Source organism: Pongo pygmaeus, chromosome 6 (assembly GCF_028885625.2).
Source record: "Pongo pygmaeus isolate AG05252 chromosome 6, NHGRI_mPonPyg2-v2.0_pri, whole genome shotgun sequence".
Lineage (NCBI taxonomy): Eukaryota > Metazoa > Chordata > Mammalia > Primates > Hominidae > Pongo > Pongo pygmaeus.
In genome coordinates, this window is record NC_072379.2 from 121,397,191 (window position 1) to 121,423,273 (window position 26,083).

Genomic DNA, 26,083 nt, shown 5'->3' on the forward strand with positions numbered 1-26,083 from the left:
GAAATGGCAGTAAGTTATCCAAAAGTTCCAGCTAAGATCACTGATGAAGTTAGCTATGCTAAATAACAGATTTTTAGTGTAGACAAAATAATCTTCTATTGGAAGAAGATGCCATCCAGGACTTTCGCAGTTAGAGAGAAGTCAATGCTTGGCTTCAAAGCTTCAAAGTACAGGCTCTCTTGTTAGTGGCTAATGCAGCTGGTGACTTTAAGTTGAAGCCAATGTTTATTAACCATTTTGAAAATCCCAGAGCCCTTAAAAACTACACTACATCAACCCTGTCTGTGCTCTATAACTGAAAGAACAAGCCCAGATGATAGTGCATCTGTTTACAGCATAGTTTACTGAATATTTTAAGTCCACTGCTGAGGCCTGATGCTAGAACAAAAGAATCTGTTCAAAGTATTATTGCTTGCTGACACAGCATCTAGTTGCTCAAGAGTTCTGCTGGAGATGTACAAGGAGATTAATGTCGTTTTCATGCTTGCTGACCCAATATCCATTCTGCAGCCCACAGATCAAGGAGTAATTTCAACTTTCAAGTCTTATTATTTAAGAAATACATTTTATAAGGCCATAGCTGCCATACATAGTAATTCCTATGAGACACCTGGGAAAAGTAAATTGAAAACCTGGAAAGGATTCATCATTCCAAATGCCATTAACAACATTTGTGATTCTTGGGAGGAGGTAAAAATATCAACATTTACAGGAGTTTGGAGAAAGTTGATTCCAACCCTCAGGGATAACTTTAAGGGACTGAAGACTTGAGTGGAGGAAGTCACTGCAGATGTCACGAAAATAGCAAAAGAACCAGAATTAAAAGTGGAGCCTGAAGATGTGACTGAATTGCTGCAATCTCATGATAAAACTTGAACAGATAAGAAGTTGGTTCCTTTGGGTGAAGCAAAGAAAGTGATTTTTGAGATGGAATCTACTTCTGGTGAAGATGCTGTGAACATTGTTGAAAGGACAACAAAGGATTTAGGATATTACATAAACTTAGTTCATAAAGCAGAGGTAAAGTTTTAGAGGATTGACTCCAATTTTCAAAGTTCTACTTTGGGCAAAATGATAGCAAACAGCATCGCATGCTACCGGAAAATCTTTCATGAAAGAATCAGTCACTGCAGCAAACTTCATCCTTGTCTTATTTTAAGAAATTGCCACATCCACACCAACCTTCAACAACCAGCAACCTGATCGGTCAGCAGACATCAACGTTGAGGCAAGACCCTCTACCAGCAAAAATATTATAATCACTGACGTCTCAGCTGATTGTTAGTATTTTTAGCAATAAGTATTTTTAAATTATGTTTTAGACATGATGCTAGTGCATGCTTAATACACTACAGTGTAGTATAAACATAATTTTTTTTTTTTTTTTGAGACAGGGTTTCACTCTATCGCCCAGGTTGGAGCGCAGTGGCGCTATTTCACTGCAACCTCCACCTCTCGGGTTCAAGCAGTTCTCCTACTTCAGCCTCCCAAGTGCTGGGACTACAGCCACGTACCACCATGCTCAGCTAATTTTGCATTTTTTATAGATACGGAGTTTCATCATGTTGCCCAGTCTGGTCTCCAACTCCTGAACTGAAGAGATCCCCCCACCTCAACCTCCCAAAGTGCTGGGATTACAGGCTTGAGCCACTGCGCAGGCCAGACATAACTTTTATACACACTGGGAAACCAAAGAATTTGTATGACTCACTTTATTGAGATATTCATTTTATTGCAGTGGTCTGGAACTGAACCCACAATATCTCCTAGGTATGCCTGTATAAAGACCTCTCAAAACCCAATAAGAAAATAGCCTAATTACAAATTAGGCAAGGTATGTGCAGAGATACATAACCAAACAATAAATATGGATAGCAAAAAAGCACATGAAAATAGCATTTCTCTATATGAGCAATAGTCAATTAGAAAATATAATAAAAAATATAAGAACCAATAGCAAGGAAAGTATGAAAGGCTTAGAAATTAGCTTAACCAACAATAAAAAGAGCTCTATGGAAAATTATTAAAATGTAAAGGACTCAGATTTGAATAAATGAAAGGATATTTCATAGTCATGGCTGGGACAACTGAACATTACATAGGTATGGATCTGGAGGCATTCTATGTTTCCATCTCTGGAGGAGTGAATAGAAATAAAATGTGCCATAGACTAGGTAACATAAGACAGAAGCCCACTTACATGGTATGCAGTAATCAGAAGAATGAAATTAGATGTATTCATAAAAACATGGACAAATTTAAAAAACATAGAGATGAACAAAAACAGTAAGACTGAATATGATAAAGAATACGAAACCATTTATGAGATTGACGCTAAATGCACACATACAAAATGCAAATTTGCAAACTGAAAAACACAGGAAATTCACATTAAATGCCGTAGAACTGTAGCTTATAGGGGAAGGGACAGAGACTGGCCTACGGAGAGGAAAGAAACAAATTTATAAAAACTTGGTTTTCAACAACAAGAATCAAAACTCGGAGGGGAAAAAAAAGTAGATCAGCTGGTTGGAAGAAAATGGTTTTGGGAAGAGATTTGACTTGAATTAATGTTGTGCTGTGGGTGAGCAATGAACAGAGCTCCAGAGGAAAAAAGTTCTACCCAGGGTTGATGCCCAATGCAGGCACAGCTCAGGGATAAATATCCAATTTGGCACTTGAAGTAGGAAAGAAGCAGCGGATAAGAGCTGTGCTGCAAGAGAAACGCCTGAGTGAGCATACCTGTGCATAGCTGGGGAATACCCAACAAGTTACTATGTACCACTGTGGCAAGAATCTGATGAAAATGATGTAAGGGATTCATAGGTGTCTGGAGTTGATCCAAGGAGGACACAGACTACATGGACTTCATTGCCAGGTGCCCTGGCAGGTCCATGGTGACCAGCAGTGCATACCAGCACATAAGTAATGAAACCAATGACAGAAGTCATGCCTAAGGCCATGTGAACAGACAATAGTCTTAGGCTAGATGCTACATTCAATGATATCACAGTTTTATGAAATCCCTCTGAAACTTAATTTACTATGGATCACATGGAAGAAGAGTGGGGGGAAGAATCTTGAATTAATTGAATTTTAATCTGTGACTCAGTTGTTTTGAATTAGTGAGTTAAAGTTTTTTGGCAACATTAGAAATTAAAATTTAAGATATGTTCAATTGTAGAAAAATAAAGTTACACTTCTGTACACCTTAGCTCTGATGAAACACTCTTATCTGCTGTGCCATACTCTATGCGTATTACCTGGAGGGTGAGAGGAAGGCGGAAGCAGCGAGTTAAATTTTCAAATACAGTGAAAACATCAGAATGTGCTCTTTTTATTTTATTTTACCTTTTAAGATGACAATGCTACTAATTTTAAAGAAGAAATTTTAAATCAATGAAAAAATTAATAAATAATATTCCTAAATAGTTTTCACTACATGTAAAAAATACGCTCCAAAATAATTACGATAATCTATGAGTATGGTCTGTGGTTTCTAAAATAAAGAAATAAAAAGCTCACGGTTCACATTTAATTATTTGAACTAAAGTGCCTTTGTTTAGGATGCCCAGAAATGATACTGAAGGGTATCTAAAAAGAAAAGAGAATAGTTACTTGATGCATGAAAAGCAGAAGAAAATAATGCATGTCAAGATGTTATTCCCTTTGAGAAGAATCTCAAGAATAAAAAGCCACAAGTTGAGCTGAAAGTTAAAGACAGATATTTATTACAGGTAAAACAGGATAAGCTTTGTAAAGGAGTACAAGAAGTTAAAACACTTGGTTTAGTGACTATCAAAGCTACGTTTGAAGATGTTTTGACCATCATTCCATAATTATTAAACATCAGTCATTTAAAATTAAAAATTTAGTTCTTAATAACTTAAGGTAGCATTCAAAAAGTGACATGTCTTTAAGGTACAAGGGGAAAAAGTTGGCTTTATGACTTACTATTTTTATCAATCTACAACAAAAAAATAGACCTATTATCCTTCTAGGGTATTAAGAACAATTCTAGAAGGTAATGGTTCATCATTTTGGTATTCTGAAATCCTATCAAAGCAAATTTGATTTTGCAATACTTTTTCCATATCTATAGGAGACTTAAGTCAAAATCATAATAAACTGAAATAAATTTTCCTTTGAGAAGTTTTGGAGAATTTTCTTATGGGCTCTTGAGATTTCTAGAAATACCCTAATGCTTGACAAATCCATGATTGGAAACCATATGTACCATTTACTCCAGATTTATGTGAAAAATTAGATAACTGATTATATGACTACTAATATGAACTATTTTCATTTAATTAGGAATCAATTAATGATGTAAACTATAATACTGAATAAATTTGCCTCAATTTTATATCTTATTAAGGCTATTAATTGATAATCAAATTATTTTTTAACAAAACTTACAAAGCTGAGCATCTGCATGGAGAGTTCCTCCTTTAGGATTCAGTTTCTGGGTTTGAATTGCAGGAACTGGTTTATATGATTGACCTGTGGCCCTATACATGGCTTGAACCCATAATATTCTGTCCTGTTCATCATCACTGGCAAAGATTACAGTATCTCCTTCTTTAACAGCATTAAAGAACATACAACCACCCTGAAGGCCTGTGAAGGAAACAAAAAGATATCACTAAAAATTTATAGGATTGGCAGACTTTAGTCTCATTCACTAACTGACCTCATGGAAAAGAATGGCTTTGATATTAGCAGTTAAATGTTTTAAAGAATATTTAGTTTAAAGGATCAAATCCACAACCAAAGATTTGAATAAAAACAATAACGAAAAGGGTTAAGCTCCCATATTACCTCAGAAATAAAAAATAACCTAGGGAAACAGTCTATGACACAGTAACATTCTACAAGACATATAAACACACTTCATGGAAATGCATAGCACAAATCTGTTATTTCATGCCAGAGAAAGAAGTTTTATCTGTTGGCATATTTGCCATTCTATACATGGGAAAAATATATAATGATTAAGACAAAAATGATATTTCATATTGCATGTATTTTATCTTTTATAAAATTCTTTCACAGAAGATAATATTTTGCATTTTAAGTGAACAATTAGTTGATATAGTCATAAATTTCTATTTCTTAATCTTTATTCACCAATATTTAATCATTATGTTTATTAATGTCTGCATTTCTTGATCTTAGATATTAATGTCATTAATATTCATTCATTCAATTTTTTAAATATCAGGTGTCCAATACTCTTTCCAGTATTAATACAAAGGGAGAGAGAGAAGTACAAGAATGTATTGTTGGGGAGAAAATTAGTAGTTATAATATAATAATTCATTTGCCATTTCTTTGCCTATTTCTGCTATAACTTTTGCTTTCTAGCGAAGAAGTTTCTGAAAACATTGTAATATCTCATATAATTATTCCATTACAGTGAATTTTACACATTTCATCCTTGCACCAAAATAATAATAAATATGATGAAATATGGCTAAAAATACAAGCCCTCCAAAAGAGATAATTTGAATCTCATAAAGTCTTGCCCAGGTATATAAGTGAAATATACACCCTATTCATCGTGAGGGGTTTAAATTGTAGAACAGACACAGGATATTTATAAGAATTCCATGCATACATACATGGCAGGGAAAGTGATTCAATTAAGATTTACCTGGGTGGGGATCGGTATAATCCACAGTATAGCCTTCAAGCTGCATTAATTCTTGTGGTTCAGACTTTTTTTCTCTATAACTGCACATAGCAAAGGTATATTGGCTAACCTGCTCGAGAAAAAAAAAAAGTTTACAGATTAGTCACACTAAATTTACCAAATTTAACTTTTGTTTTTTTATCAAAATACTCTTTTCCCAATTAAAAATATAACATAATTTGCACATAAATTATTACATTTTAGCATTTTTCAAAACCTAGCTCAGAGATTCTAGCACCTTTCGTTTGTCAGCTTGCATTTGTTGGGTCTTCTATGCCTATGATCCAGCATTCCCCAAGACAATGATTTGCCGCTCAAGCTTCTATATTAATAGAAGCACCAGAAATAAGTATTCATGTTGATACGTTTGGGATCATTAGCCTATTAAGAAGATAAATAGCCTTCTTTCACTTCATGGTTTCTTACAGCTTTATTATGCTAACGTAGGCTATAAATCTCTAAGAGTAAGATGAGGAGTAGTTCTAGATTTACATAAACATGGGACCACATTTTCAAGCATATTTATATCAAGACTTTTAACAAAGTAAAAAAAGATCTCACGCCTGTAATCCCAGCACTTTGGGATGCTGAGGCAGGCGGATCACAAGGTCAGAAGATCGAGACCATCTTGTCTAACTCAGTGAAACCCCATCTCTATTAAAAATACAAAAAATTAGCCAGGAGTGGTAGCACACACCAGTAGTCCCAGCAACTCAGGAGGCTGAGGTAGAAGAATCGCTTGAACCTGGGAGGCGGAGGTTGTAGTGAGATGAGATCGCGCCATTGCACCCCAGCCTGGGAGACAGAGCGAGACTCCATCTTATAAATAAATAAATAGATAAATAAATAAATAAATAAAATAAAAATAAATCTCACTAAAAGTTGAGAATTTAGTGGCCACATAATGAAAACCTCAGGCAGGGCCAGGATGGAGTAAATTTTGGGCAGCCAGTGACAACACTGCCAAGATCTGGTCTGCCTCTTAATTCTTCTTGTCTTTTAGAACTGGCCTTATTTCCTTGTGCTAAAGTCTTATTAGAACCATAGCTGCTCTGAAGTCACCTCCCTGAGTGTGTCTGCTTGGATCACAAGGCCATATTTGAACAAAATACTGTAAATGGGGAATGTTTCATTAGCCCAGTTTGGGTCAAGAGCTCATGTATGCAGCAAAGACGTTAGATGCTACAACAGGCAGGCTCTTAAAAGGTCCCCCAACAGAGATAGAGGGAGGTTCTGTTCCCAGCAGGAGAAAAGGCTGTTTGGTGGATATACATCTAAATTGCAAAATATCCTACAACACAGAGTCCATGGAAAATAGTTTGGTTAGTGTATTTTTTTTCTTTTTTTCTTTTTTGAGACAGGGTCTCACATTGTCACCCAGGCTGGAGGACAGTGGCACGATTATGGCTCATTGCAGCCTCCACCTTTGGTGATCCAGTGATCCTCCCACTCAGCCTCCTGAATAGCTGGACCACAGGTGCATCTACCATGCCCAGCCAATTTTTAAAAATTATTTATAGAGAAAAGGTCTCTGTCTGTTACCTGGGCTTGGTTAATGTTAATTATTTCCTTTTTCTGTTTTTAAACATAAAATGAAACTAAGGAAACATAGTACCTTTCAATAGACAGTGATTACTTCAATAAGACCCCAAAATAAACTAATTATGAAAAACAGAGAAAATATGGGCTACATTAAAACATGAAGGAATTCTCTTTATTTAAAGGGTATCATGAAGAAAGTAAAAAAGGCAAAGCAACAGACTAAGAGAAGATGCATGCAAAACATATATTCAATCAATAACTCACATCAGAAATATAAAGAACTATAAATCAACAGGGAAAACTCAGAACACATGTTAGAAAAACGGGCAAAAGATGACTACTCTTTTTTATTTTCACATCCACTCTCTGTACCTGAGGCCAGAAAGAGAGGTTTGAGGTAGTGACAGGTGTAAGATGCAGGGATCAACATTGTAACTTTTAAAAGGAGAAAATATATTTCCTGTTCTGAGAAAAGAAGAGCTCTTTTCTCTGCTCCTCTCTGCTCTTCTACAAAGTAAAAGGCACAGGTCATTGTGAAAATTACTATGTTAGAGACTCCTAAGTTGCATGACAAATTGTGGATTTAAAACTGAAAATTAACACAAAGATAACACTTCATTAGAAAAAATGCTGATTAGATTAGCAAAAATGAAAATGGTTACTAGTACGCAGTGTGGGTGATGGAATGAAAACTGGTGTGGACTTTCTTGAAGGCCATCTGGCAACAGGTTCTATGATATACTTGTGTTTTACGTACATCACAGTACATAGGTACAAAGATGTAACATATTTTTGCCAAGCGTGGTTATGTTCAATCTTTTTTTTTTTTTTTTGCCAATTTTGATAAGTGGGAAATACTTTCACTGTTATTTGAGTTTACAATTCCCATCACAATAGGACTGAGAATTTTCCCTTATATTCGATAAACATTTGAAGTTTTCTTTTCTGTGAGTTTCCTGATCAAATAGTTTGCTCGTTTTCTAATATATCATTTCATCATTTGTATCCTTTTCTATAATCAATTTTGTCAGAGGTTTATTCACTTTTTTAACGTGTTAACATGACTAGGCTATAGTATCCAGTTATTTAATCAAACACTAATTTAAATGTGGCTGGGAAAGTACTTTGTAGAAATGGTGAACATCTACAATCAGTTGACTTTAAGTAAAGGAGATTATCGTCGATATGTGGGTGGGTCTCACACAAGCAGCTGAAGGCCCTAAGAGTTAAAACTAAGGTTTTCTGAAAAAGAAGACATTTTGCCTCAACACTGCATCATCAGCTTCTGCTGGAGTTCCAGCCTGCTGGCCTTTCTGGAGAACTCTTACTGATACAGTACCAAAAGGCTGACTATTTTTTACGCATTCCTTTGGTCCAGCAAGGAACGTATCTCAAGGAAACAAATGCAGAAGTACTAAAAGATGTATATGCATTGTGTTCACTGCAGTATTGCATATAAGCGGTTTGGTTAAAATATATTATGGCATGACTATATAGGATAATACTATGGGCCATTAAAAGAGACGTGACAGATTTTTTTCTTAACATGGGAACCTAAGATATAACATTTCTAAGATATAACATAAAGAGCAATTTAAAAGCAAAAATGTAGAGTGTGATTCTGTGGGTAAACTTTATATACATATGAATTAAAATATATATTAAAATACTTACAGTGATTATTATAGGATGGTGAAATGATAGGTTATTTTATTTTTTCAGTGTTGAGTTTTTTAAAAGAATATACATTATTTTACATCAGAAAAAGGAATAAAGTTATTTCAATTTTGAAAAATAAAAACATTAAGCCTTAATGGGAGAGATTGAGGCCAGTATCTTGTGATACTTGTGGTTCTGGCTACACTAAATTTTCCTTGTGTCTTTCCTCATCTTACAGACAGTCAATAAATTTACTTTTTCCCTTGCATATGTCTAACGTTTACAAATGAAAGTCAGTTGCTCCCATGAGGGTTTTTATTTTTTTATTTTTTGGTAATCACTTAAAGGTTGCAGTTTCCTTGTGTTAAAAGGTATAATTGTGTGGGTGTTTTGGGGGGTAAGGGTTAAGGGGTTGGAGGTGGGGGTGTTGAGAGGTAAACAATAACAGTCCAATTGTATTTGTTCTAAAAAGAAGTCCTTTCTCTTACTCTAGAAAAATAACTTAGTTCAAAGTTCCACTACTCTTTCATAAAACTATTTTACACAGCATTATCTTAAAATATTATGAACTATCTCCAACATAAAGAAAAGTACAATAATACACTAACATGTGTATATTCATCATTCAGCTTTGTTGAATGGTAACTTCTTAGAGATATATATGCCTGAAAGTGTATTTTTTTAAAAGGACAGATTCAATTAATGCCTATATATACTCACCCAAGACAATTTCCTTTCTCTTCTCAGAGATAAACACCACGATGACTTTTCTGTTTATTATATTATTTCCATGACATTTTGAAATGTGTACCACATATAAGAAAATTGATAAACAACATCAAGTGCTTTTTGCATGTTTCCAAACTTCATATGAATATATCATACATATTATTCTGCAACTTTCTTCCTCAAAAGTTCAATGTTTCTGATGCTTAACCATCTTGATATAAATATTGTTACTTGAATTGTCACACTTTTACCACTACCCTAGTGATGACCTTCACTTTTTTTCACTTGTTGTCCTTACAAACAATGCCATGATGGACATTCTTGTACGTCTTGTCTTCTTGCTCACATATGTGACAGCTTCTCTAGTACCACATCAAGGAGTGGAACTGCTAGGTGTAGGGTGTGCAGATCTTCATCTTTACTGAATGTTGCCCAGCTGCTTTCCAATTTGTACACACTATATATACCTGTGGTATATGAACACTCCAGATATAATATTAATATATCTTTGCCAAGCTTGGTATTTTAAATCTTTTTATTTTTCGTCAACTTTGACGGGTGGGAAGTGGTATTTCACTATTATTTGAGTTTACAATTCTTATTACCAGTAGGACTAAGAATATTCTCTTCTGTTTATTAGTCACTTGGGGGTTTTGTCTTCCTTCCTGATGAAATAATTTCCTCATTTTTGAATGTATCATTTAGCCATTTTATACCATTTTCCATAATAAATTTTGCCAGAGATTTATTCACCTTTTTAATGTTTTTGAGAAATATTATTGCGTTTTGTTAACCCTCTCTGTTGTTTTTCATTTCCTTAATTTCTGCCATCTTTCTTATCTCTTCATTTGGGAGATTTATCTCTTTAATTTTATTTATTTATTTATTGAGACAGAGTCTTGCTCTGTAGCCCAGGCTGGAGTGCAGCTGCACAATCTCAGCTCACTGCAACCTCCACCTCCTGGGTTCAGTCAATTCTCCTTCCTCAGCTTCCTGAGTAGCTGGGATCACAGGTGTGCCCCACCACGTCTGGATAATTGTTTGTGTTTTTAGTATAGATGAGGTTTCACCATGTTGGCCAGGCTGGTCTTCAAGTCCTGACTTCCAGTAATCCACCTGCCTTGGCCTCCCAAAATGCTGGGATTATGGCGTGAGTCACCATGCCTGGCCTTGATTGTTTTTTTAAACTCATATAATTAGCTTATTCATTTTTAATTCATTTTTAATATATGCATTTATGTTTATTCTAAGTTCATATTAGCCTCATCTCACAAGTAGCATTTTTATGAGTTCTGTTCCAAATATTTTTCATTTATATGATTTCTTTTTTATATTGGAGCTACTTAGAAGTATGTTTTCAAGTTTGGCTTTGTGGTTATATTTTTGGTTTTTAAATTAATTTCATTGTTATCAGAATAATTCTGAATCTTAGTATTTTTTGAGACATGTTCTGCTTAACACGACTAGTTTTTTAATCAGTGTTTTGTTTGCTTAAAAAGAATGCATGTCTTGTAATTATTATTCAGTGATTATTCATGTCCATTAGGTCAAATTTACTAATTGTAGTCAAATATTCTATATCTGATATTCTTTTCTGATGTATCAAGTATTGAGAAATGTTAAAATTTCCCATCAAGATTATCCCTCTGTGGATTCTTCAAGCAATTCTCTTAAATGTCTATATATTTTTAAGATAAATAATCTCATATATACACCTGGGATTGTTACTTCTTTCTTGGGCTGTTCTGTCTTCCTGGTAACTTGTTCTATTTGTATTTATGTAGTGAGTATTTTAAAAATCTGATACTGCTTTTTGCCTTGAAGTCTATCTTCTTGTACAGTCACAAAACTATACAATCTTTCTTTTGTTTAGTAGGCATCTGGTAAATTTTTAAAAAAACCTCTTCAGTCTCAATTATTCTGTGTTATATTTTAGATCTCTATCAATTGGGGTTTTTAAAGCCCTGAAAATCTAGTCTTCTAACAAGATTTATTTTAAAGACAAGCTATATTTGCTGTACATGCTGATATATTTGGATTTATTTCTATTATCTTATTTTGCCCTTTGTATTTGCCATGCCTCTTGTTCTTTCATTCCCTGTCTCTATTAAACATTAACAAAATCTCCCTATTTCCTCAACAGCATAGAAACTATATATTTCTTTTCTCTCACTGATTCCTCAAATCTTGTTTTTAAGTCTCCTCCTGAATCCAGGAAACTTTGAGTGCTTTACTTCCATTACCCATTCCCATCTGTTAACTCAGTCCTCATTATATTAGTTCTACCTTATTTTAGTAATGTTTAGTATATTAGCATTTAGTAATAGAAATTCATTATTAAAATATATGATCTTAACAAGTCAATATTTATTTATATTTGCCCTTGGGTTTACTCATTTTCTTGCTGATGACTGCTTCTTGAATCGCACTCTATCATTCTGAGTTCAATTTCTTTCTTCCTTTAATTTGAAAATATATCCTTTTGAAATATCTGAATATTTGAAAATATGTCTTTAATTTGTTCTTACTCAGGCGTAATGGTTTAGTTACTTATATAGTGTTTTAGCCCAGCAATCCTATCAGTAATTTTGAAGATATTCCATTGTCAGAAGGCTTATACATCCATGTGGAAAAGACTTATGAAAGTTCAACTGCAGTTCTCCTCTTGTAATTTGCTTTTTTTTGAGACATCTCACTTGGTGGCCCAGGTTGGAAGGCAGTGGCACAAACTTGGCTCACTGCAACCTCCTCCTCAAGCCATTCTTGTGCCTCAGTTTCCCAAGTAGCTGGGATTACAGGCACTTGCCACCAGACCTGGCTAATTTTTGTATTTTTAATAGAGACGGGGGTTCATCACGTTGGCTAGGCTGGTCTCAAACTCCTGACCTTAGGTGATCTTCCCACCTTGGCCTTGCAAAGTGCTGGGATTACAGGTGTGAGCCACCATACCCAGCCTATTTGCCTCTTCTTTACGATTGTTCTTACATGTTCTCTTAATCTTTGTCATTTTGCACTTTCATCATGAAATTTCTAGGAGTTAAGAGTTATGGTTAATACTTATTGTATTTCTTATATCTGATAATTCATGACTATATCAATTTAAAAATCTTCCCATTATCTATTTAAATGCTGCCTCTGTCACATTTTTCCTTTATTTAATGCCTTTATTCAAATCCTATCAGAAATAATCTTGAAGCTTTCTTTCCTCCATATCTTTTAATTTCTTTATGTATATTTTTTTCACCTCTTCATGTTGAGTTCTAGGCAGCTTCCTCAGATTCTAACCAATATTCCATCATTAATTACATGACAAATTTTCTCTTCAGATGTGTCTAACCTACTGCTTACCCTGTCTATGGAGGTTCTAATTTTAGTGACTGTGTTTTGAAGTTTTGGAAGTTCTATATAATCCTTTTCCAAATCTGCTGGTTCACTTTGCATACTGTTATTTTCTTTTTTGTTATTGTTCTTTTATTATATTTTTGAACCTGCTTATAAATTTCATCACCTTAAATAAAATTATTTTATAATTTATGTATGTGAGGGCTCTATTGCTGAAATTCTTAGTGGTGTAAATGATCAATTTAGTTTTGTAATTTTAGATTGTGAGCTAATAATCAACACAGTGTTATCTCTGGATATCCTACAAAGCCTAGCTTAAGGGCTCACCTTCCAAGAAAAAGCAATTTTTAAAAATGCCAGCTGCTCCATGGTCATCAACAATCCAGGATTGCTTTTCCTGCTAATTTCCTAGCTTAGGTATTTCCCATATATTTAATAAAATAAACTGGGACTTCAACATTCTTGAACTACAAGCTAATAGTTAAAAATTCTGAGGGTTAATTTTCCTGCACATTCAGAGCTTAAGCTCAAACACAAGATTAATTGCCCAAGGGCAGATTTTTTTTCTAGCCCATAATTTCACAGAGATCTAGTTCTTTTAAGTTCTTTATAAGATCTCTGTTCCAAATACCCACTTTAAGAATACCTCATGGTACATCTTCTTTCTCTGCATGAGCAATAAAATCTCAAGTGCCTACCTAACAACATCACCATCCACTAATTTCAAACTCCAGCACTATTGTAGCCACAATGTCAACTCACAATCATAACCATTCTAGGTGTTTGCGGTCTCTAAAGTTTTTCTTTGTTTCTTTCACTTGACCTACGTATTTAAAAACATGGGCACTATATTTTATTCAGCATTTCTAGGTATTGGCCAAAAAGGAATCCTTAATATTATCTTTAAGACTAGCCAAAACTACCAATTTAAATCTTTTGATCAATCCTTCAATTTTGCTTTATGAACTTTCCAAATAGCAAGTCTAACTTTTATATGTATGAGAAAAACTGTGTAAGTCCTTTTCACTACATTTCAGAAAAGAAAAGAAGAAACTATGATGATGGGGTTAGTGTATGCAGCTAAACACACTGTGTCAAATGTGTCTTATGCATACTTAAGTTATAATTATTCAACACCAGGGGACCTTTACAAAGTAATACTTTTATAATCAACTATTGAAATAATAGAAAATATATTGAGCAGCTAATTCATAAGTTTCTCATCTCCTTCTCTTATTTGGAAGAATCTTAAAAACCTGACTAAAAAAAGTCTCCTGACGCATCACCACATGAACAATCTGGAACCTGCTGGGAGAGAGGGGAAGGGCATGGGAAGGTCTGCCTTCCCTGCATGGCTCACAAACATTTCCATCAGTGACTAGCTGCAATCTATAGCTACCGCTGCGTAAAGTACTCCAGACGGACCAGCCAGCAAGACTCACTCACTTTAATTCAGTTCTTCACCTGAACTGCCAAGCAGAAAAATATCACCTTTATGTTTAAAATTCCATTTCTATATATTTCTCAATCTAATAAACCCCTACTCCTTTTTCCAAGTTTTTAACAAATTTGTACCCTTTACCATTCTAACCTTGTTTGTCATTTCTTGTTTCTGACTCAGTTTCTTCATAATATGTATAAAATAGCTTCCACAGTGTGTGGCACAGAGTCACTGCTTCTGTATTTTGGCATGAAACTTAATTTATTTCAATTCAGTAAATATTCTGCCATATTTGAAAATGTACTGTTTTTGAAAGTATAAACCACATATTTATCTTGTTAAAAAAATACACTAACAGTTTAACAGCACACATAACTTAACTTGTACTCTTAAATGTATCCTCTTCCACTTACCATAACAAATGACATTTGATTTTTAAATGTCATACACTCCACTGAAAACACTCAAGAAACAGTAAACATCCCCTCATGCAAGTAGGCACCCCATTATGTTATGGACACAGATGTCAGAGCCATGGAGAAACCAGGCTTACCCTTTCAGGATACACAGATAGCTATGTTGTGACCACAGTTATAAAGAAGCCATCAAAATACCAAGGAAATTTGGAAACAAAATTAACAAAGAATCAAAAACAATAACTTAGGAAACAACTAATTAGGGAGTTATTATTCCCATTACAAAGACACTCTTACCTTCACAAAAATATCTGACTTATGTAAGTGGTGAGATATTTTTATATTTTATATATTATTAGTACTTGGAGAAAAAGGTAAAGCAAAAATATTGGAAGGTATTGTGAACTGAAAACTAGTCAGGAAAAAGTGGTGTTTTGGAATTGTAATGGAACATAATAAAATGTATAATTTAATTCTAAATCTAGGCCAGGCATAGTGGCTTGTACCTGGAATCCCAGCACTTTGGGAGGCCGAGGTGAGATGAGCACTTGAGGCTAGGAGTTCAAGACCAGCCTAGGCAACAAAACGAGACCCCCATCTTTTAAAAACTTTAAAAATCAGCTAGGCATGATGGCGCATGCCTGCAGTCCCAGCTACTTGGGAGGATAAGGTGGGAGGATCACTTAAGTCCAGGGATTCAAGGTGGCAGTGAGTCATGATGGCACCACTTCACTCTAGTCTGGGTGACAGAGTGAACTCTGTCTCAAAAACAAAAAAACATTATTACATGTGATAGAATTATAGATTTTGATTATGTAGCAAGGATTTGAAGATATTACATCTGGAAATTTACAACTATGATTTTTAGAGGATTCAAAACTCACTAAATCATAAGTAGTTAAATAAAGAACCAAGCTTCATTGAAAAGAAAATGAAATATTATACTCTAAGTAATTCTCTCACACTAGCATTGAGAGACAAGGTCTGGGCCCTTGAGATAGTGGTCTAAACTCCAGCTTTCATGGATGAGGGAAGTAACTTTCCAAGGTCACCCAGATAAAAAGGGTCACCTTGGCCGGCCCGGTGTGGTGGTTCACGCCTATAATCCCAGCACTTTGGGAGGCTGAGGCAGGCAGATCACGAGATCAGGAGATCGAGACCATCCTGGCCCTGGCTAACACCGTATAACATGTACCGTAGAGACGGTAGTGAAACCCCATCTCTACTAAAAATACAAAAAATTAGCTGGGCGTGTTGGCACACGCCTGTAGTCCCAACTACTCGGGAGGCTGAGGCAGGAGAATCACTTGAACCCAGGAGGTAGAGGTTGCAGTGAGCTGAGATCGTGCCACTGCACTCCAGCCTGAGTGACAGAGTAAGACTCCATCTCAAAAAAAAAAAAAAAAAAAAAAAGTCACCTTGAGTCTAGAACACAACTCTCTGTAGTTCAATGCATATTCTTTTCAATATATCATATTATTTTATACATTCTCATTCTGAAACTTAAAAACAACTGTATTCCTGAATAGCAAGTCAATTGCCTCTTAATTTCTGGCAAAGTTATTATTTCAGATAGCACTGATCAAAAATCACTAAAGGTGTTGGAGAAAGAGAAAAGTGAATTGAATAGCAAATAATTCAAGGTAGTACGCTTTTATTCTCTTTTCTCAGGTATGTGTTCAATAAATCACCATCATTTGTTTTATAGTAATTGTTAATATCCTTAACACAAAATTGTAATCTTTGGAGGTGTTTAATAATTTTTCTCTTAAATTTCACTAACTAGGTCTGAAATTAATATTGTCATCCCTTTAGTTTTTTCATTCTGAGAAGCTGTAACAGGTCCATTTAACTTATTTATAATAAGAACTAATATATTTTGTCTTGCTTTTTTTTCCTCTTTATCTTCTATTATTCGGTAATCTAAGTTTTCCTAGCACTTAATTTTTATACTATAATAGTTTCTTTAAAAGTTTTAAAGACATAACCCATATTTTCTCTATTTATTGAAAAATAAAATAATTTTTTCACTGGCTCTATATAACATGAGGACTAGAGCCTGTTTTATTCTTCCATTCATTATTTTGATAAAATCTAGAGGTTAGGATTCACATTTTGTAATAACTACTTAATTATATTTCTATAACCTATCTCAGGAATCATTTTTCATGTTTAATTGAGCCGCCAAAATATTTTACAAGAATAAAATAAACTATATGTGTTTATTTCATTATTATTCTAATTCTTCTACATGTTAAGTTTCACATTTCTGAGATCATACTCATTTATCTCTCAAATGTCAGGAATTCTCCTTTAAATATGTTCAGCAATGTGAACTGTATTTTTTTCTTTTTTTGAGCTTTTTGGTTATAGAAACTTTTTAAGTCCAATTTTACAGATTTTTTTAATTGTAGAGAAGCATGACAGAGTGACCAAGATTTTCAGCCATAGCACTTATTTTGTAAGAATAATATCTTGTTGGGAAAGCACAATAGAAATAAGACTTCAAGGAGAAAAAAACTATTTTTTTTTTTTTTTTTTTTTTTTTGAGAAGGGGTCTCGCTCTGTCACCCAGGCTGGAGTGCAGTGGCACGATCTCGGCTCATTGTAACCTCTGCCTCCTGGGTTCAAGCGATTCTCTCACCTCAGTCTTACGAGCAGCTGGGATTACAGGCATGTGCCACCACACCTGGCTGGCTAATTTTTGTATTTTTAGTAGAGATGGGGTTTCGCCATGCTGGCCAGGCTGGTCTTGAACTCCTGACCTTGTGATCTGCTCATCTCGGCCTCCCAAAATGCTGGGACTACAGGCGTGAGCCACTGTGCACGGCCAATACAATTTTCAATGATTGCAAGTAGATATAAAATCACAAAAGTATTTAGATTCTATTGAACATGTTGCTGAATGATTCAGTGGTTTTATCTTAGAAACTAGTATCCACTGCAACTATTTAAACTCATGATGAAAGACTTAGGAGGATCTAGAGTTGTATAAAATTATTTTAAGGGACAACAAATAGTTTAATACTATTGGCAAATAGTTTAATACTAATCGGCAAAATAGTTTAATACTAATATGATTACTCTTTCCTATGTTGTCTTTTACAGAGATATACTCTTTTCTTGATGTCTTTTGAGATCTGTGGATTAGTCATACTAAACAAAATAGTAAGTTACTGAGTTTAGTTTCTTGTGTATTTATAACCTCTGTATCTCCCCTTATGTTCTTATAAGTACTTTTTTTCCTCCCTCTCATTCATTCATCCATGCACTTATTCATTCACCAAATATTTATGCATCTACAGTGAATTTTTCCAGGCTTTGGGTACACAACAGTGCCTCAGAATTGGGGGAAAAAGCCATCTCATAGAGTGAGAATGGAGGAGATAAATGAATTGCAATTAAGAGGTACTGAAAAGAATTTGGGTGGTGAATTGTTTTGCAGGAAAACAAAGCAGAGGAAAGAGACATTGAAAGCATTCTATTTTCAATAGTGTGGTCAGAAAGGCCTCTCTGAAGACAATCATATTAAGGTATTTCAACTGGAAGTGAAGGGAAGATAAACCAGGTTTAACAGATCAATCTGCCATGTCAAATGCAAATTCCACTTTCATTTTCTCCCCTCAATTACTTAATTATCCTTATTCTTTCATATTTATTTCTGACAAGGCTTTAGAAAAATCATTTTAAGTCTTATATATCTCATTTAATTTTTCTGTAATATAAGAAAAACAAAAATAGACCTTACAGGGTTTTGAGAGAACTGGAGAGAACTGATGTGGGAGTGCCTAGCACAATGCATGCCTGTTATACAGTGGGCTCCCCGTAAATCTAATTCAGTTGTCAGGGAGCCACCATCCTCCTCTCACTTTATTCTTTTTGAGTCTTAGAAGAATTGTTCCATGTTGGGTACAGGATGCAGGTGGTACTATAACACAGTATAGTCAGCGCCTGATTGACTTGGGGATTGAACTCTCTTCAAACCACATGCTTCCACACTGCGAATGAGCTGATGGCTGCTGACGCTCCACGTTTCTGACTTCTGTCCCCTGGCCTCACTTGGCGCTCCCCACCCCTACCTTTCTTCCCACTCTCAGGGGATGTTTCTTTTATTTTTAAAGACAGGCTCTCACTCTGTCACCTAGGCTGGAGTGCAGTGGTGCGATGACAGCTCACTGTAACCTCGAATTCCTGGTCTCAAGTGATCCTCCCACCTCAGCCTCCCAAGTAACTGGGACTACGGGTGCATGCCACCATGTCCAGTTAATTAAAAAATAATATAGATACGGGGTCTCACTACATTGTCCAGGCTGATCTCAAACTCTCAAACTCCTGGCCTCAAGCAATCTCAGTTGCTGGAGTAGCTGGGATTATAGGTATCGTCACCATGCCCAGTCTGTTTTCACAATTTTTATCAGCAAACAAAGAACACAGTGGCTGTGTTGATGAAGATGTTTGGTGGAAGAATATGTAAATTTATAAGAAACTGAGAAAGTGAGGAAAAGTGATAATACACCTAAATGTAGTTTTAGATACTACATTTGTCTATTTGTAATGGACATGATCTTAATTATACATTATAATGTCGTTTAAAAATTATTGCTTTCTTAAAAACCAAATTTTGATTACTTCCAAAAGCTCTTTACATAATTAACATGTTCATATTGTCATGTGTTAAAGAGTACAGACTTGATGTGTGTAACCCACCCAAAATGCTAAAAATTTACTTGCTATTTAAGAGCTAGCCTTATAAATTAGCTGTCAAAAGACATGTGAGGTGAAATGCTTACATTAATGTGCATTTTTCTTCACATAACTTGAAGTACAACTTGAAGTTGCTGTTTTATGCTATAAGTATTGTATCTCTAGCTAGCTTTAAATGAGACTTTTTTTTTTAATGCTGGAGATATAAAATTTTAAGTACCAATTTAACAAGTCTTTGAAGGTACAACGACAAAAATCAACAAGTCAAAAACTTCAGGTTTACAGGAATCACTCCATTTCTAGAGGCATGGTCACTTAAATGGCAAAGTATTGAAACATTTGCTTTTAGCTTTTAACTTCTTCAATATTTTGTTTAATATCTAAAATATCATCCAACAGATCTAGACTCTGTCATAGATCATTGGGCCTAGAGATATAACAAAGAGTACAGATGGAAGAGTAATAAAATACCAACAACTAACACAGCTGTCACTGACAATTAGGAAATGTGACCCATGAGACAAGTGAAAAAGGTGCAATCTGGCGTTTCGAATACATCGACTCCAGAAGCTACAACCTATTAATGCTATCTTTTGGGCTCACTGATTCCTGGTTCCATTTCCATAAAATGTTGCCATATTTCATCCTTCTTTTAGTTCCTTTAGCATCCCAAGAGATCTTACTTTTATCCATCCCCTTTGCAAGGTCATGATAAATCACATTCCCAAGGCCAGACCTAGAACAAACCCACAGAGTAAATTCAGGTGTTCCTGAATAGTATTAACACCTGTAGCTGCTGGTTTACTAGCCAGTTACCAGTTCACGGGTAATCTGGAGAAGTTGTACTCAGACCTGTATCAGTTGGCACTAATAGTTAAAATATGCTGCTGAAAGATTAGCAGGGGTCACCCTGCTCCCTGTGCTCCCACTTAGAGGCAGTCTTGCAGCCTCTACTCTGCCTCGTCACCACTTGCCAGGGAATTAGATAGACAACAGGTGGCTTGACCTATTCTGATCTGGTATTTGTTTTCATTTACGAGCTTACTTGTGTATTTCTGAACAAAGCTTATATAATTTACTATATTGAAATCGAAAATCCCTTCAGTGGAAGCACAGCAATGAGAAACATTCAATATCTTTTACTCAATCCACTCTTAATAACTCCGTAAAGAATGGATTTGTTGAGAATTGGGAGAAATGAACAGACTTTAATCTGGGGACAGCATTAAATCAGGTTTCAGCATCACTGCTTTTGATAGGGCACCTAAGTTGCTGTAGTAACACAAGGTATCTGCATCTGGTATACGAAACCTCCCATTTTGTTCTCAATTGCCAACCTGTGCAATACCTGTCTGTGTCCACACATGTTAAGTGCTAAGTATGGGATTCTAGAGGCCACAACACTCAGGTTTGTATGGTGTATTCCTACTGCAGGGATCATGTTAACAGCTGGCAGCTTAGCAACTGCCACCATCTAATTTCAGTGAAGATTAAGGCTTTAAAAATCCTTAGCTGGAAATGTTCTTGGCAGAGGCCAAAGGTGCTTCTAGAGTTATTTAAAAAAAAAAAACAAAAACAAAAAAAACACTACACCAGAGCTGAATTTAATCATGAAAAATGAATAAATCTTCAAGATCCAGATAGATTGGACAGGAATATTTATTAACTGTGTTGTCCAAATGGTGTAAAAAGATTTAGTATTCGGTGTACAAATTAGAGAAAGGAAAGTCAGTCTTTTCAGAACAATGTTGAGAATGATTTGCATATATTTATTTACTTAACAAATACTTAGTTTCTACTCATGTACCAGGCAGTGTTTAAAATTCCGCAGATAAAGTAGACTAAAAGAAAGATAAGGTCCTTCTTTTCATGGAGTATACATTCTAGAAGGGGTAAAGAGATAACAACAAAAATAATAATAATAAACATATAAATGTAAAAAAAATTTAATTGGATATAAATGCTCTTAACAATATCAAACAGAATAATGTGACAGAGAATGAGTTGAGGAGTACTTCAGGTTGCCTGGGTGGAAAAGGCACATTTGAAAAGGCAGCATTTGAACTGATATCTAAATGGACATGAAGGAATGAGCCATACATGGGAAAAATAAAAGCTGTAGAATGTTCAGAATTTCTATAAAGGGGCTTAGAGGTGGCCTAACAATCTAGGTGGAAGAAAAGTAAGGGACTTAATCCAAAGGTGTATTTACACAACAATCACACTTAAAAATAACCCCAGTTTATACATTTATTTGAGGTGCCTTTGGTGGGGGTATCTGGTGACTTGAAGGTGCTAAACTCCTACTCTTGGCACTGTAATTAATCTGAGGAAAGAGCTGTAGAAGTCAAGACGTGGCTCAGTGACAGCAAATAACTATTCAAAGAGGAAGCTTGAGGCCAGAATATTTAGGACCTCCTCTAACACACGGTTATGAGTTATTCTAAGTGCAAAGGGAGTCCCTGGAAGAATTTAAGCAGCAAATTGTCATAATGTGAGTTATGCTTTAAAGAGATTATCCCACAATGTGAAGAACCGATTGTTAAGAAGGATGGAAGTCGAAGCAGAGAGAACAGCTAGGATGCCATTATAGGGATCCATGTGATGATGGTGGTTTCAGCTAGTATGGTGGTGGAGAAGATGGAGATGACCGGATGTAAATGGAATGCTGTTCTTGCTATGGAACAGCAATCTTTTCTGCCATGAGGGTAAGGAAAAAAGAGGGATCTAACATGACACCTAGGTTTTGATTTAAGTATGTTCAAATAGAAGTCAATTTTATATTCCTTACAGAAGTTTGGGAAGTAACCTAAATTAAAAGAGGAATATTCATTTATATAACAAATATTTACAGATTCTCCACTATGTACAGATTCAGGCACACTACTTGTGTAGAAGATTTTATACACATACCTGTAGCTATAAAGACATATATATGCATATGAATACATGCAAATACACACATGCACACACTCAGAGCATTTTGAAATGGAATCTTGTAGAACAATTTTCAAAAAAACATTAAGCTCACAAAAATGTAAACTTTTGTGGATTTTTAGCCAGCAATTTCATTTCTATAAGAATACTCCCACATATATATGAAGATTAATATACAAGAATTATACATATATTGATGATGGCATGGTTTTTTTCTCCTCCACAACAAAAACCACATTCAAAGTGTCATTGTTTGATTTAAAAAACTTAAATGTTCAAAGAAGGAGGACTGTTAAAGTACATAAACTTATAATATAGAATCCAGTTATTTATTCATTTAAAATAATTTTTTTTTTTTCTGGAGACAGCATTTTGCTCTGTTACCCAGGCTAGAGTGCAGTGGTGCAATCATGGCCTACTGCAGCCTTGAACTCCTGGCCTCAAGTGATTCTCTTGCTTCAGCCTCCCAACACGCTGGGATTACAGGTGGGAGCCACGACACCTAGCCTTAGGTAGATTCTTATATGTTGATATGGCAACTTCTCTTGGATATATTTTTAAAGGGGAAACAAAGCAACTCACAGAATAAAAATATATGAAATGATTCCATTAGGAATGAATGGATGTGTGTTTCACATAATGATGAATTAAAGGTGCCTAACTCTTTCAAACAAGTTTGGAAGGCCACACTATTAGCAATGTATACTTGGCGACTTTTGCGAAGGATAGTAGAATAATGTGGTAGTGCTGGCAGGAGTGTTGAAGGGGCCTTTCATTTTCTACCATAAAAATTGCATGGTTTGATTTTTATCCTACACTGAGCATGTCCTGGGTTTGTAAATTTTAATCCAATTTAAAGCATAAAGCTATAGTCATTATGCCATGATTTTCTTGATTTGGCAACAATATCTCTGTTCACTTCACTTTATCTTACTGCCATTAGCAAACATCAGCTAGTGTCCCAGACTAAACCTAGAGGATATAACTGAACTTCATGTTCTTCAGGTGGTAGTTTCATTCTCGAGTGAGTGAGAGGAGTCTGCTGTAGTGGGTCCCCATGTGTGCTGAATATTTCAGAAATCAATAGGATGGGCAGCCACTTCTTTATGTTGAAAGCAGATCTTGATGACATCCCACTAACAGAGTGCCTCTCATACATCTGCAGCAGGTATGGATCACTCTGTGGCATGGCTGACTGTTTACATCCCGTGCCAACTCAGCTGATATGTAATTAACATTATGTCTTGATAGCCTGCTGTTGTTTGCAGCAACTTCAAGTCATGATTCTGACACATCAACAACAACCAGTGAACACTTTGATACAGGGCCAGAACAACACAGACATCTACTCAGTTTCCAATGATGTCACACAGTCAGTGGCCTTCAGGAGCACAGGAATCAAATTATGCCATCACTCCCTGGCCATTTTTCTAATAGAGTAACACTGTTTTGTACTTCATGAAATGAATGATCCATAGTGATTAATCACATATCTGTTTGTCTTCAGATCAACTGTAGTTATGTGCATTGATGTAATCATAGCAGTATGGCAGAGGAAATAGAAGTTTGACCGAACTGGATTTGCCTGACTCTACGACTTACTAAACTGCAGAATCCTGAGTAAGTTCCATAACCCCTCTCTGTATTATTTTCTTATCTGTACAATGGGTGTAATAATAATACCTACCTTCACAGGCTTATTCTGATAAGATAAAGTATTACAAACGTTTTACATAAATGCTTGCCACAAAGTACTTGCTTAATGAGTATTAGATTTAATATAACAATAATTATGCTAATTGGGGAGTGCTTCAGAATTATTTACTACAGAATATGGAATACCTGGGACATACATTTTTGAACAGGCATTAGCAGAATATAGAATGAAGTAAGAATTCATTTGTTCAAATCTCAAATACAGAGTGTTAAAGGTAACAAGTTATTTTATTATAATGAACTACAATATATTTAAGTATCTTAAGTACTTTACACCAATGATATCCTCCAAATCTAATAATAAAACACTGAGCAAGCACAAGAAAAATAAGTAACAAACATATACAAGTTTAATTCTGGTAGTATTTCAAACATATTCTTCAAAATCACTGTTCTTTCAATTTGGCTTGAACCAAAATTTACCTTCATTAAAAAAAGAAGCCTCTTAGAAAGCATTAAATTCTATTTATTAGTATAACTATATTGGCATCAGAATATAAACAGAGACCAAAATGATCTTACTTGGAAGCCAAATAAATACTCAATATTAACAACTCATTTATTTTCCCACCTTTTGACTCCAATTTAAATGTTTACATGAGAGTCTTTGAAAAGTCTTTTCACCTCAGTGGCACCTCAAGTGTTCACTTTGAACAATGACTTTGCAGCTGGCCAAACCTTACTCTCAATCAATTTTTATGAGTACAAATTCTTGAGCTGATGGTTGGATTTCCAGCGATATCACTCATAATACACACTCACAAGTGGTGATGAGATTCACATTATCAACAGAGCATCATTCTGCCGATGGCAGCGGCAGACACAGCAGGGGTATACTGTCCTCCCTATGAAAACGATTCCTTCACCTTTCAATAATGCAGCCTGCAGGTATGGACCTACAAACTGTGTGTGGATAGAATCAGAGCTGCCTTTAAAAATACTAATAAAAACTACCCAGTCCCTCCCAATGGGTCATTCTCATTGAATCTCCATACATATCCATCTTGATTTTGAAGTGTGTGCCTTCAATTTGCCTTCCCATTACGTTTGGAATTGAATGTAAGATTCACTTGTGTTTAAAACTTGTCAGAATACTCTCACGGATTCTCAGTACATTTGGGCATGGAATTCTCTGCATGAATGCATGTGGATATATGCACATATATGTGTGCAAAGTAAATATATAATGCTTAAACATGACTTCAGATTTTAAGAAGAAATCTCAGGTAGAATAAATTCAAATTCATTATAGTTTGGTGGTACTTTCTTAAATTTAAATTATGAAATATATGGGTTTACCTACTTTGAATTAACTTAGATATCCCTTTTAAAATGTAAAGCATATTTTTGTTACTGAGAAAACACTTTTAGCTCCCCAAAGACCTGGTTAATCTTCCCCCAAAAACATACCAATTAACAGTCTCAAAGTTTTACAATTCCTTCCTTCATTTCTAAGCTCTCTTATGAGTAATAATGAAAGTATACATATTTGCCCTATAACTTCTGAGTCTTACAATCATATGCTAGAAAATAAGATAAGGGGCAAAAGATTACTTGGAACCTTACCTGGCAAAAAGCATGAGGTGATCATTTGACCTCTTAAGACTGATCTACAAAAGCCTAACTTTCATATTCAAAAAATCAGTTAAAACAATCAAATAAAAAATAAAAAAAAACAGTGACTAATGCAAATAACATACTGAACATCTGTGGTTATTGGGTTACATTCCCATGTTCTTTCATACCTATTTCCACCAGTTAAGAACTATGCTTGCTAAGTTAGCTGGGTTTGTTCCCAAACTAGTTTATGCTAACAACATTAGCCATTGAAATCATGTAGTTAAATGAGATTTTATACAAATGCATAAAATAACTGAAAAAGAAGCTGCTGTTTCCATGAAA

At 35.0% G+C, this 26,083-nt stretch overlaps 1 protein-coding gene across 5 annotated transcripts in view; it reads right to left on the minus strand.

Moving 5' to 3' along the window:
• Positions 1-26,083, minus strand: part of CADPS2 (calcium dependent secretion activator 2) — a 567,381-nt gene that overhangs the window by 181,083 nt on the left and 360,215 nt on the right. For all 5 annotated transcript variants that reach the window (XM_054495194.2, XM_054495197.2, XM_054495196.2 and 2 more), the window contains exons 10-11: positions 5,657-5,765; positions 4,420-4,620 (exon numbers count right to left, since the gene is read on the minus strand). In XM_054495194.2, coding sequence (XP_054351169.1) covers positions 4,420-4,620; positions 5,657-5,765 — 310 coding nt within the window. The remainder of the gene's footprint in view (positions 1-4,419; positions 4,621-5,656; positions 5,766-26,083) is intronic.